This window comes from Thunnus albacares, chromosome 14, assembly GCF_914725855.1.
Source record: "Thunnus albacares chromosome 14, fThuAlb1.1, whole genome shotgun sequence".
Taxonomy (NCBI): Eukaryota; Metazoa; Chordata; class Actinopteri; order Scombriformes; family Scombridae; genus Thunnus; species Thunnus albacares.
Window position 1 is genome coordinate 14,958,134 of NC_058119.1, and position 19,902 is coordinate 14,978,035.

The window sequence follows — 19,902 nt, forward strand, 5'->3', positions numbered from 1 at the left end:
ACAAGACTTTTAAAATCTAAAACTGCTGTGCTGAACACTCTAAAAAACATTTTTTGTCCCAAACCGTTGTTATGTTGATTTTGGGGTGTACAACTGGCACAACTGATGTCAGACAAGATGATACTTATCACTATAGTGAATTTGAATCCACTGCTTGTAATATTCAACAAAAACATGTAAAATCACTGTGTGTCTGTTTCCCTCCTTCCCCATCGTTACTACAAATGTATCTCGTTTGCGGCAATGATAAAATCAAACCCTTTCATCTACCATCACAACCAATATTGGGACCCCCTGTGCTGTGTCAGTTCAGCCATGCTTTTCACTTTTTATACCGACGATTGCCGTACAGATACACAAAATCAATACATTCTCAAGTATTCTGATGATACAGCTATCTCTGTTAAGTAAGTAAGGCAGGTCTGGGCTGCACCAACATGGCGTGAACAAAGTGGTCGAGTGGAGTCATAATAATGCTCTTGAGATTAACACAAAGAAAATGGAAGAAATTGTATTTGGTTCACCATCTGACTTTCATAAAGTTCCTATTGTTATCCATAATGAAAAAATCAAGTGGGTATTTTCATACAAATACTTGGGTGTAATGATAGACCATCTGTTATCCTGGAAAGACCGCATTGAATCTGTCTGCAAAAAGACAAAACAAAGAATTTATTTTCTTTATCGCCTAAGGTCTTTTGGCACAAGTAGACAAATTCTTCTTTTGTTTTTTACTTCTGTGATTATGAGTGTTCTACAATATTGTAATACTACATGGTACAAGTGTTTGTCCACTACTTTAAAGTCGAAACTGCTCCACCAAATGAAAACCTGCTCAAAGATTGTAGGCCAGACTATGATTGACTATGAATCAGCCTACCATAATAACATATTAAGGCTGGCCAACAACATTGTCTCTGACCCCAACCATGTCCTGAACAGTTAATATAAATTGTTACCATCAAACTGGAGATACAGGTTTCCACATTTTAATAAAGTTAGACTGAAGCACTGTTTTGTACAACAGTCAGTCCTAAAAGTAAATATGGAGCTTAATCCCAGGTCAAGTGTACACTGAAGGGCCTTGAATATTGTCTTCTGTGATTATAATGTTACATTAAATGTATGTATCTTTGTTTCTCATCTTAATTTTTGACTTTTCTGTGATGTTGCAAATGGAGCTCCTGTGATGCAAGAAAAATTTCAGACTTGATCTGACAATAAAGTATCATAATCATCATCTTTGTCAAACTTGTTTCAAAAAGGTCAAGATGACTCAAGGGGTTTCCCAGATCTCTAACATTTGTCTTGAACAAGCAAACCACAGCAAAACTCATAAAGTCTGCACTAAGCTTTATCTGCACTCAAGATGAACTAATAGCCATCGCCTGATGATAGGAAGCAAAACCAGAATTCAGTGTAAGAATTCATTGACTCAGTTTGTCCTTAATGATAAAAACATATGTCAGTGTTCAGGGTAGGAGATCATACTAACATGAAAAAAGACATACATGTGAGACACATTCTTCTGTTTGGGAGAATGAGGTCTCTCACAGGACTTTTCTCTGTCTCAAACAGAGGCCATATTGTGTCGGAGTGTATTGACTAATAAGTGTTGGTAGTAGGTTGGCCCTGTGACTTGGAGCCCGTTCTTTGAGCTAGTCTGGGCCAGGTCTGTGTGATGGTCTACTGGACGCATTCTCTGTCTCTTCCTGACTACAGGAACTATGCTGAATCATGCCTCTGGCTACATCTAAAATAAACACAGTAACTCAAATATAAAAGAACATACAGTGCAATGAGCCTGAAGAGTTTTAATCTTATTTTAGAATGATAAAACAGAGGAAGATGGCTTGAGATGTCCAAACAGACAAAACAATGTCATAGGTGCATACACACCTCAGGCTGCTGATTCACCATATCACCCTCTTTTGTTCACCTTTTCCTATCAAAAGGGCATTTGACTGCATGCTTTTTCAGGCCTGTCTTGCTTCAAATCACTCCTGGGAATGATAGTTGGCCATTGAACAGCTCCTCTGCAGCAGCTGGAGTTTAAGTGCCATGTTCAAGGGCATCTTGATGGTAATTTATGAAGAGGAGGAGGAGAGTGTTTCTCATTCATTTACCCAACCCAGATGTTTCTAGCAGTTCTAAGGATTCTAACTGGTGACCAAACTGGTTTCTATGACCTCTAAACTCCTGCTACCTCCCATCAGCCTTCTATATATATGACTTGTTTGAGCCTTTATCCTCTGCCTATTTCTTGCACAGTTGAACAGGAGAGCAGCAGTAGACGACTGAAGGATACAACTCTCATTCCTCTCTCTATGGGGTCTGTGAGCAGCAGACCTCTAGGAGCATAGATCTTCTCATTCTGCTCCTGGATGTAGCCTGATATTTTCCTCAGCACCTGGAATGAAACAGGAAGGCAGAGAGGGGTTAGAAAAGGACAGAGGTACATCTAGAGATAATCCAGATTTGATTAGAACCATTGGAGGCACAAGAAGAACCTAAAAAACCTGCAGAACATGTAGGAGAGAAAAATCTGAACAGAAATTCCAGCTGGGGATCAATTATCTGCATATCACCTTTCAAAGTCTCCCTGTGTTACATGTAATAACCACATACCTAAATGAAGCTAAACATGGGCAGGGCTGCAACAACTTCAACCTCCTCCTGTGCTGTCATGGGTGGAAAAAATGAAAAATGGAAGAAATGAGTTTGCAGTCCTGTGCATAGTTAGCATACGGCATATGATACTGACTCTCCCCAAGTCATTGCCCGTCTTTATTTTTCCTGAACATTATAATCTAAACTCAAAGTAATTCCATTATGCTCTAAGTACAGCAGTTATTTTTATACATAGTTCCAAGCCGCTCATGTCAAGCAATGCTGTATGAATTGAATTACTAAAATTGACGAGCATGAGCTTTTCTCGTTTTGAAGTTTTCCATTTGGAAGCTTTAGTTCCTAATTCCAAAGATGGCTCTCTCAGGCTAAATGTCATGCCTTGGTTAACTGTCGGGGCAATTTGGAAACACTCGAAAATGTGAAGTGGACAGTTTATTTAGATTGCATTGGCACTGGACTTATTTCTCAGCTTTGCAAGTGAGTATTGCATCAACTGTGCAAAAACCACAGAGCAGCAGTGGAGTGAAGCTGAGCAGTAAGTTCAGACCATGCCTTGGCAAACAAATTCAAACAAGCATGCCTGTATACATTCTCATACGCATTATAACTAAACACACACACACACACTAACATAGTTTGCCCTGGAGAGCAGAGAAGTATGAGTATTTAAGAAAACCTAAACACTGTGACCTAGTCCCAAGTTGCTGCTGATAGCAACCGAATGACTGCTGACTGATGGCCGGTCATGCTAAAAAGACAGCTATTAGCTAAAGTGGCATTATTAGAGCAGCTTATTCAGCCTGGGCTATGCCTCTGTGGACAGCAACAATGCTGATGTGCCATGCCTCTCCTAAAATCTGCCTAACCATGTCAATCAGCTAGACCACGCTCCACTGGGCCTCATGTACACTGAAAAAGCTGTCACCACTCCCACAACGGAGGTGCAATTGTTTGCACATCTGTCTGTCTTTGTTAAAACAACACACATCAGTATAATAGCAACATCAGCAAAAATTACAGCATCACAAACTGTGTATTGTATTATGTATTACAGGAAAAAATTGGTTTATTACAACTTGAGTCTAATCCTCTGACCACTTGTGCATCTTGTTCTGTGATCTCAGCAATTAACTTGGCGTCATCATAAGTAGAAAACTACAATAATAGGATCCAAACTGTAATAAGCCACAAGTATCCTTTACAGATGATGTATTTGTATGAAACACTTCTGTGAATTCCTGAGCTGATTTATTGAACATGACACATGCACATCCTCTTTTGCGAGTTCACTAAAGGTCACTGCAGTACTCAGCCTTGAGAGATTAAAACAATAGAGACCGTGCAACACACTGAGCAGCACTCCTCTGGGATGTCAAAGGCCTGCTACAGCTGCAGGCACAGCTGCTAATATAGTGACCCCTACTAACAGAGACTAAACCACACAACAGTCACAAATACTTCTTTCTGTCTTCAACTGGAAGAAGAAGAGACTTTTGTTGGGAAATGTCTGGAAAATGTTATGAACAAGAAATAAAATTCCTCAGTGAAATGCCATAGAAGAAGCCATCAAAAGGCAGCGGTTTGCTCCATTGTGCTGTGTTAAATCAGTCAGATCTATGTCAAGAACACCTCAGCAGAAAGCAATCAATATTTAGGTTGGAACGATGTCCGCAAATTTCTTAACGCAATATGAACGGTGTGTTTTGTTAAAAACTCCATCAAAGAGAACCAAACATCATAGAAAGGAAGCAGAGACACACAGAGCAGAGCCCTGACTAATAGGTTTATCGTGGTCCGGGGAAAAGGCCAATCCTTTCACTGCTAGCGAGCTCTCAGGGCAGCTCAGTCCTCTTCAGCGTAAAAATATGACAGTCAAGTATCCAAGCTGTGCCTCTGTTGTACCGGCATGTGTGTGACAGCCCCTCTGGGAAAAGCCTTGTGAGTGTGTGTATATCGCCTGCGCAGCAAAGGTGTCACAGTCGGTTTCACATGCATGCCAAGATTGTGTATTCTTCTGCTAAAATGAAGATTGTTTATGTCACCAAGTGCCATATAAAGGGAATGATGTGTGTAAGCCCCATATGTAGAGCCACATTCTTGTGAATAATACAAGAAGAAAAATTGCAGATACGAGGGCACGTACTATGTATTGGGGAAGCTTTATGAATGCTTGTGTGCACACGTATCTGTTCTGACATGCTGGGAGCAATCAGTGTCCTTTGATAGGGTGAGATGTAAGCATCACAGGCTCTGGGTGCTCCGATGAATATGCACACTGATCCTCGCTCGCTGGTTGTGTGGCCTCTTTATCAGCCGGACACACATAATGCGCATGCACAGCATCAACTTGGGTGGGTATACTTGATTGTCATCAGTCAGAACATCATTCAGCCAAGTTAAACAAGTAAATAAACATCTTTCCTGTGGGCCTGATAGCATCTCAGCACCCAGCTGACAGAAAGATGAAAGGAGCCTGAGACCACGCCATTTCTGCATGGCTTCGACGTTGCAATAAGCATTTTGTGCTTCTTGGTCAGCTCCCAGTACCTCTGTATCACTTCAATAAAGAAATGTTTATGAAACACAACAAGACTAGTGAGATGAAGGTTGTGGGTGACAGAGATCAGAACAGCGAGGCATGCATGGACTTCACGCCACTCCAGCTTTACCTAAAACACTGGCAGTTACATACACAGTCACAAGAGCATAAATCAAACCCACGGTGTATGTGGTTGCGTTATGTATGCGTGTGTTCTTGTTCTATCTCAGTGAGCGACAAGCAGCAACACAGCCGCCGAGAGGTTTTATCACCTGCCCTTTCTCAGGATGGACATTTTGGTTGCGCTGAAGGTAGATGTCATGTTACCGTTGGCATGCTATGCCTTGCCCACCGGCACACAGGTACGGGATTTAGAGCGGGTTTTAAAAGTGAGTGGACAGACAGCTGAGGGGAGCATTGTGCAAGAGAGAATCAGATCGTATCTCCTGCTTTTTGGCTCTGCTGCCCTGTGTGAGTGGGTGTAAATAACTGTGTTCTGACCTCAAAGAGCCAGAGTGCATTAGAACACAGAACTGAATGCTTTCGTGTGTTTCAGAGAGAGAGAGAGAGAGAGCTGGTTTTCATAAAAATGGACAAATATGGCAATAAATAAGTCCTGCGGATGGGCAATGGAGTTTATAATAACCAGCTGTTGATGAATAATAGTCAAGCTGAAATAATCATCTCTACAAAAATGGAAGTTTTCTACTTCACTGTCTTTCAACAAAGAGGATTCTGATTGATTCCATTAACTTCACGTCATTAATATTACAATATTAAAATTATGTAATACTTGAATATTTATTATGGCAGCACAGTGGCCAAGTGGTTAGCACTATCGCCTAACAGCAGGAACATCCTGGGTTGGAAGCTGCTGGCCTGCTGGGGCTTTTGCGTGTGTACATTCACTCAGTGTCTAAGTGGGTTTCTTCCAGATGCTCTGGTTTCCTCCCACAGTCCAAAGACATCCAAGATATTTAATAGGTAGGACAGGTGAAATGAAGACTCTAAATTGCCTGTGGGTGTGAATGTAATTGGTAATTTCTTTGGTAATGTGTGTGCTGTGTGACAGAAGGGCAACCTATTCAAGGTGTTTCCCTGAACTAATGAGAGCTGTTCCCATCAGGTTTGCTCTTTAATTCTCAGTAGGTCAAAGTCGCACAAACAGACTTCTTATGAGACTGTGCTCTCTGGAATAATGATCATTTCAGTTGTGAAAACACCAAGATGGTGAGTAATCATATCAAAACAAGCTCTGAATGAAACAAATCTTTGCCTAAATATGAACTTTTTTTTGTATAGGTTAACATTGCTGTAGTACAAGTTGTACTTTAAGTGTGCTCTCATGTAGGTGTGTACAGGGTTATTACCTTCTCATAGCGTGTCTCCATGCAGAGGAAGATGATGTAAGCCGTCGCACAAGCCAGACATCCTTCCAGGTAAGACTGACCTCCGATTTTTTCGGCCTCCACATAGTAAGTGTTCAGAGTCTTCACTGTCTCCTCAAGCAAGGTCCGCTCAATCTACTTACATACACAAACAAACATCCAGGTAGAGATATGGAGGCATGCACACACTGCAAGGGCTGCAAAAGTGAAAAGTGCTCTGGCATAACTGTGGGAGCAAGCTGTTCAGCTATAAAACCGCCTGCCAAACATACCAGCTGCATTCTGCTCAACCCAAAATACTCCTACTTTGTCAAACAGTTTAGAAGCACACCTCACTTATAGAATATGAAGAAACTTGAGGAGAAGATTACTCAGAATTGTGACAGCTAATGGTAGTGGTTTGATTTTTTTGGATTTTTTTTCTGATGGAGACCATTTACAGTGAAGTGATGCAGATTTTTACATTGACTCCCTCTGTGCTTCTCTCTGTGCCTGTTTCTCTCTGTGTGAGTGTGGACTGTCTGCCTCAGATGCTAATTAGTAGACAGGTCTACAATAATATCTCTGCATAACAACATTAACAGATGCTAATGCAGCAAAGTGAAAAGAGCACAGTTGCACATCAAAAAAAATTACATTCTCTCCTTGTCCCAAAAGTAAACATGAACCTATCCTCTGAGCACACAGAGGAGTTTTAAGATAATTTCAACACTTTTATTCTGCTTTTGGCTGAGCAAGAACAACATATCATTTTACTGGATATTTGTGTGTGTGTGTGTGTGTATGTGTGTGTGTGTTTGTATTTGTGCTCACCCTGCTGTCAAGCTCTGAGGGAAACTTGGTCTGGAAGCGGCAGACTGTTCCTTCGCTATAGTCTCTCTGTATAAACACCTTTGTGACCAGAGATGCACTGTGCCTCAGCTCCTGAAGGTTATGGAACTAAATACATAAACAAACAGAACAGGGAAAAAATCAGTTAAAGGTCCAAAGTATATTTTGTTAGAGCAGCAGGTCACTGTGTGCTTTTTAAAGAGTGTTTTTACAACAAATAATGGTGATTTAATATACAAGATGAGCACAGGTAAGATGCAAAACAGAGTGAGGGTGTAAAAGGGCTTCCACTGTACTGTTTATACCATCAAACAGAAGCTTGAGCATACCTCATTATCAAAATGTTGTACTTTACAGTCCACTCTAGCTCTCAATTACATGACCCGTGCAGTAGTTATACAGAGTTATCCGATATTTCCTGCCAGCTATGAGTTGTTTTACTGTCTACAGGTGCAGCAGGGATAGACGCACAGAGAAAATGGTACCATGTCACTACGTCAACAGCAGTGCAGGCGTAGTTAGCACTCTCACTGCATTCCTCCTGCATCAATAGGCCCAATTGCAGTAATCACTAACACTTTGAAAGACTCCCCTTCACAGCACTTTGATGTTGAGTGGTGTGTTTTACACCCAAACAGCCATTCCCTTGAGAAGCACACAGCAGAGAGCAAGTGGGCCAGTGTAAACTTGTCCCCTGCTGATCTAAATTACTCCCCTCCAGAGGATGGTAATTAGTGATACACTAGAAGTGTGGATGGAGGGAGAGAGAGATGAACAAAAAGAGGGTAAGTGAATAGAGTGAGAAACAGAGAGAGACAAGGTTTGTGTTCATATCAGCGCCTCAAATTTTTTTAATAAAAGTCCGTATTTCACAGAGCGTGTTAAGTTGTTGCATTTTAAATGCAATATTTATTCATATTACTCTAAAGGTATCTCAGCCAAAGTTTGGCTAGCTGTATTACTGAAAGAAAGCGAAGCTGTGTTTATGAGGTTACTTACATGTATGAGCCCTAGAGAGTCATCTCTATGTAAGCAGACATACTGTAGTATAGTGCCAGCTTTTCATCTCTATATTGGGTCTATCATTCACAACCAAGAATAGCATCCAAGCTGCTATTTCTGTCTGTTAACAGCCAAAATCAGCTCACAGCCACGAAATCTTTCTGTCTGCCTGAGCTTTTAATATTCTCCTCCTCCATTCGCTATCTTCAGGCCATCATGATGAACAACAAGTCACTCTATTAATAGAAGCAATTATCAGCACATGATTGAGAATCTTTTATCAGAGTAATAAGTAAGCTGGCAGAGAGTCCAGTTCATTAAAGATCCCCTCCAGAGATGTTTTAAGACATATAACAAGACTAGGTCAAAACCTAGTACATGACTGGACTGTGTATGAAATGCTAGAGGGCTATTAATTTGAAACGACGGATACAGGAAGTGGCGTGGTGACACGACCCAGCCCCCAGGGAGTTGACCCAGCTTTGGCTGAAACCAATTTGACATCCATGGGCCTTTCTCAATACCAAATATGCCAAGTTTGGACTTGCGTACTTGCGGTACAAACTTCAGAGGCTGGGAGGATGCAGTATAATCATTCTACAACTGGAACAGCAATGTTCCTGCTGACAGCAGCAGCTCCTTTGTTGAGAAATCCAGACTCTATGAAGATGCAAATATTTTTAGTTTCAAACGTTTAACTGCAAACAAGAACTCAAGATGTCTTGGTAATAGTAAAATCTACTCAAGTTTTTACTTTTGCTGCCAGAAGAGGTTTTGTGGATTTTCACGCTTTTAGATCATTTGAAGAAGGAAAGCAGGGAAAGAAGGAAAGGAGGGAAGGATGACTGAAAAAAAGACTGAAAGAGGGGCGTAAAAGATTGAAAGGACATAAAAACAGATGGATACAAACAAGAAAGGAAGAAAAAATAAAGGAAGAAGCAAGGAAAGGAAGAAGTAAATGAAATAAGTAAAGAGGAAAGAGATGACAGAAATAAGGAAAAAATGAGCAACATAATGAAGAAAAAAAGCTTAAATAACAGAGATGGATGAACTGAAACAAAGTAGGAGGAAAATAAAAGAAAATAAACTTAGTTACTTTGTGTCTCCATAATAACATCATGTTTTTGATTGAAGAGCAATGGGAGCATCACATCACTCTTTGCATGGCTCCGAATGACAAAACTCTGCCTAAGACCTGAGGACTTGTGCAGAATACCAACACTGATGCTGACGTTTAGTTGACAGGTCGTTCTGGGAGCTGTCCAGAGTCATATACTCGACAACTTTTGCCTTGCACTGTCACTGTGCTCAGGCCAGTGGGACGTCAGTGTGTTTTTGCTTGTTTGTGACCTACTGACCTCTTTCTTACATCTCTGTGCTACATGTAGCTTGCAGCTGAGCAAAGCAGGCAGAAGTCATGTCTCTCTGAGGGCCTCCAATCAAACACTGAGTCCATCCATTTGTCCAAACATGACCCACCACTTTCCTGGTTTTAATGAACTTGGAGATATGTGCTACAAATCTTAAAAAAAAATAGACTAACTTACTTTACTTTTAGTTTGGTTTAAATTGATTTGCACACTGAAGCAAAATAAACAAAGTGAAAAAAGGCTACAGAGGTAAATCTTCTCACTAGAGCTGCAATGATTGGTTGATTAATCAATTATCATCTTGGGCTTTGGGAAACAGTAATCGACATTTTTCACCATTTTCTGATATTTTATAGACCAAACAACTAATCGATCAATCGAGAAAGTAATTGACAGATGAATCGATGATGAAAATAATTGTTAGTTGCAGCCCTACTTCTTAAGTTAAGAGAGTTATAAATACAACAAAAAGCGTAAATCTAATGTAGCACAAAATGATGCACAAAACTCAGACTATTTCATAAACTGTAAATTGCTGTTTTGCACAGTATTAGCATGAAATAACAGGGATTCAGCATATAAGCAGTTCATGAAATTTTTATTATGAAGGATTTTCCTGGAAAAATTCTACTGGTGCACAAAAACTGATGCATTTCCTGTTTCATGAGCAGAAATAGCCACTGGCTGAGCAGACAAATAAAAGACTAACTACAACGAATAAAACTACTGTACATCAATTAAATTAAAAGTAAAATTTGACACATGCTGCAGCAACGACCTCTCATGACCAAGAACATTGCGAAGTTTTACAAAAAGATCACTTTTCGTGTCTTTGTCATATCCTTTTATTCCCACAGCAGTACTCTCCACCTATTAGTCTCCCCAGCTTGGACCTGTGGGTCTATGTGACTCTCATTGCCGTGACATGCTTCCTAGTTTAGTCACTCCGACTGAAGGAACACACAGCGACAGCATGGGTGAGTGCAGCCGGTGGGCAGACATCGCAAAGGGCACACACACACAATTACAGCGCGAACAGTGAATACACTTGGAGTTAAGACTTTTCATTCTCTTCTCATAGCTCTTTCAGCATGTTTCTTACTGTCAGCACTCTCTTTTCATCCCTTCATAATATAACTGGTTTCCTGCCATTGGGAGCAGAATATTTCATGTTTACTGCCAAGCTGGGCTGGCCAGAGGTCTATAAATCATTAAAGTTTAGACAGTGTTGACAAAACAGTCAAATTTCCATGACATCTAGGTGGAAGATTAGTGACTGTGGGACCAAAGCTGGAAGAGGAAATTTTCCTGGAAGAAGGTGGAACATTGTTTCAGTAGAGAGCTGAGCCTGTGCCAGCTGTTGAGATGATGACTCTGCTTCAACACATTATTCCTCAACAGTATAATACGCGAGCCAGGGCTAGCCTATGGACTGAGATCTGGCAGTAGTAGAATGGATCCAGAGACCGTCGATGCAGCACAGTCTGCAGTACAGGCTGATTGTAACTCAGTCACTTAACCTGGTCATTTGCTGACTTGGCATACAGTAAATATCATGGAGTGAGATATAAAATAGAGAGATGGGAAAGAGAGAGAGGGATATATAAAGGCATGGATAGGAAGTAAACTGGGCTGCTCTAATCACTGATAGTAACAAAGTGCAGCAGCCAGTTCACATTAAATATGTCATGGATAATTGATAGGCCTTGGACATAAAATCTGTCCTGGTTCCATGCACTGTATGTGTTTGTGTGGGTGTGTATCTGTGTTTATGTGCATGCATGTGTATGTGTGTGTAATTGATGGGTCTTGGACAGGGATACTGGCAGTCCACCAGAGGAAATCAGAGCCAATCTGCCAATGTCTTGCAGGCACAGAAAAAAAGCACAATCATGAATCCTACCAGCTTACTGTGCACTGCACCTTTACCTGCAGCATTATCACACTTACATTAAAACGCCATTCATAAATTGGATGTTTTCAGATATATTTAAGCACATACTGCATACATGAATGTAATCTGTAAACTTACACTATAGTAATAGCTGTCTCCTCTACTGAAGTCATTATTATGATAACTAAGGCAGATATGTCTTCAGCATTATGGTGACATCACCAAGGACACAAAGGCAGAGAGGAAGTCGTGCTGCTGGCCCTTAATGAGGCTAAAAATACATCTGCAAGAGCTGTTGCTGCTGTTTGGAGTAACTAGTAGTGACACTGCCTGTTATATACCACCAAATCCATTTCAGTCATGTACTCTCTGCATCTGTAGCATCTACTGTATAGTGCTGTATAAAGCTGCCAACCATGTCAGCTACATTTATTAAGAGAAATGAAGGGTGTATGACACCAAGGAGCTAGACGGTCAAGCTGCTTCTATATGTGGTTCATTTAAAATACGAGGACGAAGCCTTGTCAGGCTAATTTATAAGTACGACTGAGACTGTCCCTGTCCATGGTGCTGACTGCTCCATCATCTCATCACCACTTCCATCAGTCTCCTCAGCTTTGAGCCTACTGGATACCTGAATGACATTGGTCTCAGTTTCTTCCTGTATAATGTGTGAGAATAAAATCATTTCTGGGGGAAAAAAAGAAAAAAAAACTTGTTCTCTATCTGAAGATTTCTGTTAGCTATTACAGAGCTCATTTAAAACTGTATGGAAATAAGTGAAACTGAAGCTCCTGGATAAAGATAACGTTACATTAGTCTCTGCTACCACGTCCAGTCGGTTTTTTTCATTGAATTAAGGCAACATTCACCCGCACCACGATAAGCTACAGAAATCGTATGTTCAACCACAGAGACAGTCAGTTTTGTAGACAACCTGCATCTCTTAGGGAAAAAAAACGGAGGTAAAAAATCATTTCTCGGGTTTTGCTCATAAAACACTAAAAGGAAAAGGCAGCAAAAGAGCTGAATTTCTTACCTCTGTCGCCATATTGCAGTCAGAGGGTGCAGGATCTGTCCCGTGCTGAAAACGACAACCGTTTGCTCGTGCTGTGCGGGACAAGGCGACTACACAGCTTGGCAGGAAGACGGCACGCACGAGCGCTTGTGCGTGAGAGTGCGTGAGCGCGCGCCTGCGAGTGTTATAGTGGGACGGAGGAAGAGAGAGAGATATGTTTATGCTAATCACATATATGAATTTCTAATAACGCATAAAGCGGGAATAATTTGCTCTCAGCTTCAGTCCTCAAGGTTAAAGTTTCAAACCGCAGATTTCCCAAGTGCTCGCGGTTTATTTAGGTTAGTGTTTCTATGTGTATCCCTTTTTGGAGGGCTATTAATAATTGCATTGATTATCAATAATTTAAAGAAGTGCCTTGGCTTCCGTTTCTATTTGCTACCAGTCCACTCCAAATACATTAACAACTACAACTCCCATTTCTTCACTAAAAGGTAAAAGATGAAAACCAGGGGGATAAAAAACACAGCAAAAAACTGCTTTAATCTTTTTTCTCAAACACTCATATAAATAATTAAATATTCTGATCACATTATATATATATACTATATTAATGTTAAGCTCCCCTAGGAAAAAGGGCTTCATTAGTGCTATAATAACTTTTGTAGCAGTGAGCAAAAGTGCATTACAGCACTAAGAATACAGAAGTGCTATATTGATACCCCAGGAAATAAAAAATATATGGGATCGTTATTAGTGAGAGGCAATGGCAGTCCCTAGGGAAAAACTAAAAATGAATAGGGTTTTTATTACACTGATATCCTACAAAGGAAGGTTGATTCTGGTGCAAAGTGTCCATGCTGTGGTGACTCATAGCCCATATGTTAGAAAGTGCTCCTATTAAACATTTATCAGAGTCCACTTGGATGTACTATATTGCCACTTTTATTCCTTTCAAAGATAGAGAATTCTTCCACTACGCTTGGTTTGAATTTTTTACAAGGTTGACTTAAAACTGAAATATGTGACTAAAAATGTGGCAGCCAGATAAAAGCTCACGTATTTGTGCTGCTGACGCTCCAGAGGACAGGAAAATGTTTTTGATTATATAAAAAAGGACTTGGAAGATAGCCAGCGAAACCACTGTCATGATGCTATTTTTGGGTAAAGCTCTCATTTTCCTTCACTCATTTGACATCATGAGTCATGACATGTGCTGAAATTAGTCACATTCTCTATCACTACAATACACATTCCCTGAGGTATGCTTAGATCACATTCCTGGCAAAGATCCCCGGATGATATGCACACGCAAGCATGTAGACACACACTAATTTATCCACAAAGACACAGCAGCAGCCAGCTATTATGAAAGGAAACAGAATCCAAGAAGAAGATGGAAGAGCTTAAACAAAATAAGAATTATGCAGAACTAATATTATTTGCCAGGATCCTGCTGCTTGCTCCAGATTGCTTGAAAAGATGCGTATCTAATCACACATTGGCACAGATTCCTTTGGGGTGTGTGTATTTATACACACATTCGCATGTGCATATGAAAGTGTGTGCAAATGTGACTGTGTGTATCCCCCCTACAGCATTCTCCAGTGTATTTTCTCCTCAAGGCTTTCAGACACACATACACAAACCCTCAGTACACACTCATCACATCACATAAACCTAAGCATAAGGAAACACTATATTTCAGCTGATGCAACTCATAGAAATGTATATTTTAACATGGACTCAGGAAGTGGACTCAAGCAGTCTTGTCAGGCTGTGATGTTCATTAGAAAGCAAAACTGATGAAAAACAGTGAGATGACTAGCGGGGCAAAAAAACAAGTCCTCCAAAATGCACAACAAAATATGTCCTTGCTGTCTAAAACAGCCCACATGAGCGTTTTATGACTGTAGGAAGACATTGTTTGTCAGTGCCTTCCAAAACTGTAACAAAAGCTTTTTCTGATCTGCCACCATTATGGTTGAGTTTGGGTTTAGTTAAGACACAAAAATAACTTGGCTAATGTGAGGGAACCTTTATTATCATGACTAAAAGAACAATTTGGTTAAAGTTGGGGGAAGATAGAAACCAATCTTGACTGCTGGTATTGGAAAAGCGAAACAAACAGCGGTCTCCTGTGTCAGTCACACACTTCATCCATTCATCCACCCCAACATTCTCCCTATGTGGTTTTGCTATATATGTCTACATACGCCTTTGCTCCTCACAGATAAGACTCCTAATTCAGCGGGTCACTAGAGGCCCTTGTCAGACAAGCACACATTGTTTCAGGCATTTGAACAAACAATTGATATATTTGATTTTCTTGGGAGGACAGACTCAAAAAATGTAACGTTTGGCCTGAAGCTGGGCTAGGGGGTGGCAATGTCAATATCAACTAAATCAAATGGGTTTATCAGACTCAGCTTGTTTGGCTCAACTCAATGTTTGTGACACTTGGCACAACTTTCACTAGTGTAAGCTAAGTTAAAGGCTAAGGCTGCTACAATAAGCATATCAACATGTCAAAGGCAAATTCTTAATATGTGTGTTGTCTTAATATGCAAGAAGTGGATGTTAACATGCTGATGTGTACCATGTTAGCATACAAATGTTAACATGCTAACATGCTCACATTCAGCATGTTCGCATACTAATGTTAGCATTAATCTAAAAAAAAAATACAGCTTAAGTTGACAAGAATTCAGTCATCAATTTCAGTGATGTCCCGTCAACAACTGGAAATTTTGATCTTTTGGTGGCACTAGATGAAAACTCAATAAAGTCAGTGGGATTCACCCTCTGGGCACCTTGAATGTCTGTTCTAAATTTTATAGCATTCCATCTAAATTTTGTTGAGATAGACTGACATTGTCATCCTTAAAGCAACGCTGCTAGCATGTCTAAGAAATATTGCAGCAAATGTGAAAAAACAACTTGGCAACACTAAGAAGGCTTTCACATCAGGGACCTGGGCCCAGATCTGAGTCCAGTTTGTTTGATTAGTGTGAAGACTGTGTACTGTCCAGGTCCACTTTGAAAAGATAGTCTTGGTTCATGTGTACTCAGGTACGGTTCATATCAGGTGTGAAAACTACTGTACCAAAACACGGAAGTTGACTGCTATTTAGAATGTGATCTCATAACTATTCGACTGTCCTGTTCAAACTCGGCCGCAAAAGGATCTCTCTGAGAGGGTCTTTGTTGACATTGTCTAAAAAATATCAATAACAGTACGCAGAGTGCAAAGGTCGACTCCATTGTATAGGCTTGGGATCTTGTGATCGTTGCACTTTTCTACAATGGAGCACAACATAAACAAATGTTGTGTAGTTGATGATGCGAGTGTACTCTTCTTCTTCTTCGTGTTTAGTGGCGGATTGCAAACAAACTAGGTGCATAGGCTACCGCCACTGACTGTATCAGAGTGTGTAAATATGCAAGTGCACTTGGGTATAGAACAACATTACTAATATGAAAGCTGAGCGGCGGAGGAGTGGAGAGGGGGGACAATCATACTCTGTCATGGTATGAAGCAATCGTACCTAATATGAAAACACCCTCAGCTGACTTCTGGAAGAATCTTCTTCATTTCACCAACAGCAATCAGCACTGTGTGATTTACAGAATGTGTAACAAAAGAAAATCTATTATACTCTACAAGAAGCCTCCAGAGGATGATGCACCTCCAGCACAGAAGTAAGCTTCTCACATTGTAATCCAGAAAGCCTCTTTTATTCAAGGGGGATAAAGAAACAGAGTTTTTATAGTCATTTATTTACCATTTAATCAATGTTTTGCTGTTCTTAATTGTATTAACCATTTTAAACCTTTATGTAGGTTTTAAATTATATACTTTTTTTATGTTACGAAACATTTTTTTGTGACTGAGAAGTTTTAACTAGTCAATGTGTGTGTTTGTCCGTGTGTGTAGGGTTGTCATAGAAATGTAAATTTGGTCACAAGATTGACGCATATATTTATATTTGGTTATATGTTGACTGAGATAGAAAAGACACTGGGTCTTCTTGGTTTTGGGCTGATTGTCTTTTGGGTTACAAGAGGATGTAAGCAGACTGAAGAAAATTATTGGGTTGTTACATTCAAATTTCCATCATGGCTGAACATATGCATTCCTATTCATATTGAGAATGTAATGAAAGAAGATGCCTTCATTTTACATCACATTCTGGTCTTCCAGTATATCTGAATCTGCACTTCAGCAGAAAATAAGAACTTTGCCGCGGCCTTAGATTATCATAATAACACGTAGCACTGTACGCACACACACCGCAAGCCAATATCGCCCTTTTCACATTTCATACTTCATGAAATATTTATTTCAGCAAAACATTCTTGGTTTCCGCTTCACTCCAAAACTGCCAGTTTCTATTTGAAGTTTATGCTGTGAAATGTTGAAGATGGTGATACTGACCCTGCAATGAAAAGAGGAAAAAAAAAAAAAAAACAAATATTCAAACTATTACTGCGGTTTCTTTGCTCTCGTGTCCTTAGACTCGCAATGTTAAGGTAATGTTAAGCCCTTTCTCATGGTTTCATGGTTAATGTGGTTTTGACTTATTGGGTTGAGCAATTCGTCACCTGTGCAGTGGCAGATTGTTCACCTTGCCAGTCCTTACACTTCATACAAAAACATTTTCTTAGACTTTCTTGCTTCCATCTTTTAGTTGTTTAAGAGAAAATGGACCAAAAAAATTATAACTTTTATGGTACTTTTGATAACTATTTTAATCCCTCTTAGCTTTTGTTAGAAAGCCATGTTTACAGCCATTTACATATTTGAGGACTCAGGCCTTGAACTTTGCTTTGTTTTTGTGTGCAGGAAACTCTTAAATAAATCCACATGAGCCCGTAAACATTTGAGGCTATTATTTTCCTATTCAGTGTCAGTATCACTTTTGTTTTAGTTGTTTGTGACCATGCCGGACAACAGATCCAAAATACTTGTGTTGGTTCACATGTGTGCAAGAGGGTCAAGTTTTGAATTTAGTCTAGTGAAGAATCTGTGTTTGTTTGTGTGTTTGGTTGTCATTGAGAAGTCTTCATTTGTGCCTTTGTGTGTGTGTGTGTGTGTGTGTGTATATGTGGGTGACTGTGCCGTCCAGGAATGCTGACCTGTCCCTCGTCTTGGCAATCAAATTTTAAAATGCTTAGAGCAGATTGTATTTCCTGGGAGGTTTGCATTCCTCAAACCGACAGACTAAATTATTCTCCTCTGGTGACATCTGAGCACTGGAGTGGATTTGTTTATGTAGCGCCTGCTTGTATATGTCTTACAGTGTCAACAGCTTCTGTTTTTACATGCACACGCTATCTGTGCAAAGAGAGATGCATGAGATTTGTGCTCACCGTTTTCTCTCTATCTGCAAGTCCTCTGGGCATTGCGCCATGGCAAACACCCTTCTCCTTTTGACTTAACCGCAAGTTGTGAATTTCTCTCGCACACAATTACACAGATTTTGTCAGAGGAGCACAGTGAAAGGGATCTTGTTTTCCTCCAACATGACAGGAAATGAGAAATCTCAAACCAAAAAAATATATTAACTTGGAATCTTTAAAAGCAAATAAACATCTCCTCAAATGCCTCCCAACATTTTGGATACCGAAGTTGAACTAAATAAGACTCCACAAGTCGTTTTCTTCGCTGGGTCTGCACTTGGAACCGTCTGCCTCACATCCTCCAGCTTTCACAAGTACAGGCTGGATTATTTAGTGTCTGTGTGGCCTTTCAACAGTTGGATGAGTCCCTCGCCTGGTCCTGCGGGAATGTCGATCTGTCCCTCCTGCTGGCAATGAAATCTTGGTTGAAGACTTTTTTGTTTTCAGAGCCAGCGGATGTTCTCGTATCTGATATCAATGCTGGCTAAGCTTAATAGGATTTTGGTTCACTTTTGCACAAGACGTTGTCAAAGTAGTTTCATCATTTGGGTTCATACGTCATTACGGGAACAAAATCAATCACCTCTGAGACCAGATGAGTAGAAGAAGTATGAGGGATGATTTGGAAGAAGTAAAATAATCTCCTCACACTGACCAAGGAACCACATCACCAGCTGCAAAGAACAGTTGGAAATGGGAGCTGATGAAAAGGATGAACAAATGGCAAGGGAGGAAGAGGCTGATTATTGGATATTTGGAAGAGAAAGAGCAGAGAGGAGGGAGACCTGCGTTTGGGAGTTACATAAAAGTGAAACAGTGGGTGCTTGTTTGTTCTTAGTGAGGATTAACACAAGGAAACCAAAAAAGGCAGACGTTCTGTATGTTCTCTGTCGGGCCAAAACACAATCAGAAGTGATGAAAAACTTCTTATTTGTGATAAAACACATATTATTTCATGACTGCTCTCTAGTAACAGCTGAAAAGAGAAAAAATGAGACTCGGGCATGAAAGGCAACTGAACTGTATATTAAACCAGCTGTATGGAAATATGTATTAATGTGAGTGAGGCTAAAGATATTAATGCAATTGAATGGGACAGCTGGAATGGCAGAGTGACACATCTTCCTCTAATAAATGTCACATCAAGGCAAAGGAAGAATAAAAGGGGGGAGGAGGGGAAAAAAAGATAAAAACAGAAATATAGAAAGACAGAGAGGAAATGATTTGTGCGCACGTAATCCCCTATGAGCGACAATATTGTTAATTTATCAGCGAGGAAGATAATAACACACGACAGCCGGTTTTGAGGTAGTTTGTAGCTCCAGGAGGAATTGACGTTATGCTAATTTTGTAGGGAACAAATAGAGTAGATTAGGATTAAAAATGACACTGATTTCAATGTTTCTATGCTCAGTTATAAGCGTAGAAGTAGTTGTGTAGCATTTGTTCCCCATCACACCATAAAGGCATTATTCATAAGCTTGACATTCTCGCTATAATAATGACAAATGACACGCAGTGGTTATGACTATATTTTCCTACAGACTGACACAAACACTTTATCTTGTTCCCACTTTAAAATGCCACCCGTTCACAGGCTTTTCACTGTCTGTCTAAATAATAATATTTTCAGTATATGCTGTGGCGACAACCGTGGTCCTTCAGTGCCGGAAGGAAGCGGGTGAGAGAAACGAGATAAGCAAACAGATTCCTGCCTATATGGTTCACACGCACACTGGTGCACTGCCCATTTAGAGACACATTCAGCTGCGTTTAAAGAGACACAGAGAGAGAATACACGGTCACATGTCGGTCGCGGCTCATCG

At 40.2% G+C, this 19,902-nt stretch overlaps 1 protein-coding gene across 7 annotated transcripts in view; it reads right to left on the reverse strand.

Annotated features, from left to right (window-relative positions):
- The window catches only part of golga7bb (golgin A7 family, member Bb), a 210,159-nt gene that overhangs the window by 27,381 nt on the left and 162,876 nt on the right, over window positions 1-19,902 (reverse strand). For 4 of the 7 annotated variants that reach the window (XM_044373007.1, XM_044373008.1, XM_044373009.1 and 1 more), the window contains 3 exons: window positions 7,372-7,497; window positions 6,541-6,693; window positions 2,309-2,410 (listed from right to left, as the gene is read on the reverse strand). In XM_044373007.1, coding sequence (XP_044228942.1) covers window positions 2,309-2,410; window positions 6,541-6,693; window positions 7,372-7,497 — 381 coding nt within the window. Of the gene's footprint in view, window positions 1-2,308; window positions 2,411-6,540; window positions 6,694-7,371; window positions 7,498-12,694; window positions 12,779-19,902 lie in introns of those variants that run through there. The other 3 variants (XR_006407140.1, XR_006407139.1, XM_044373006.1) reach the window with 1 other exon arrangement.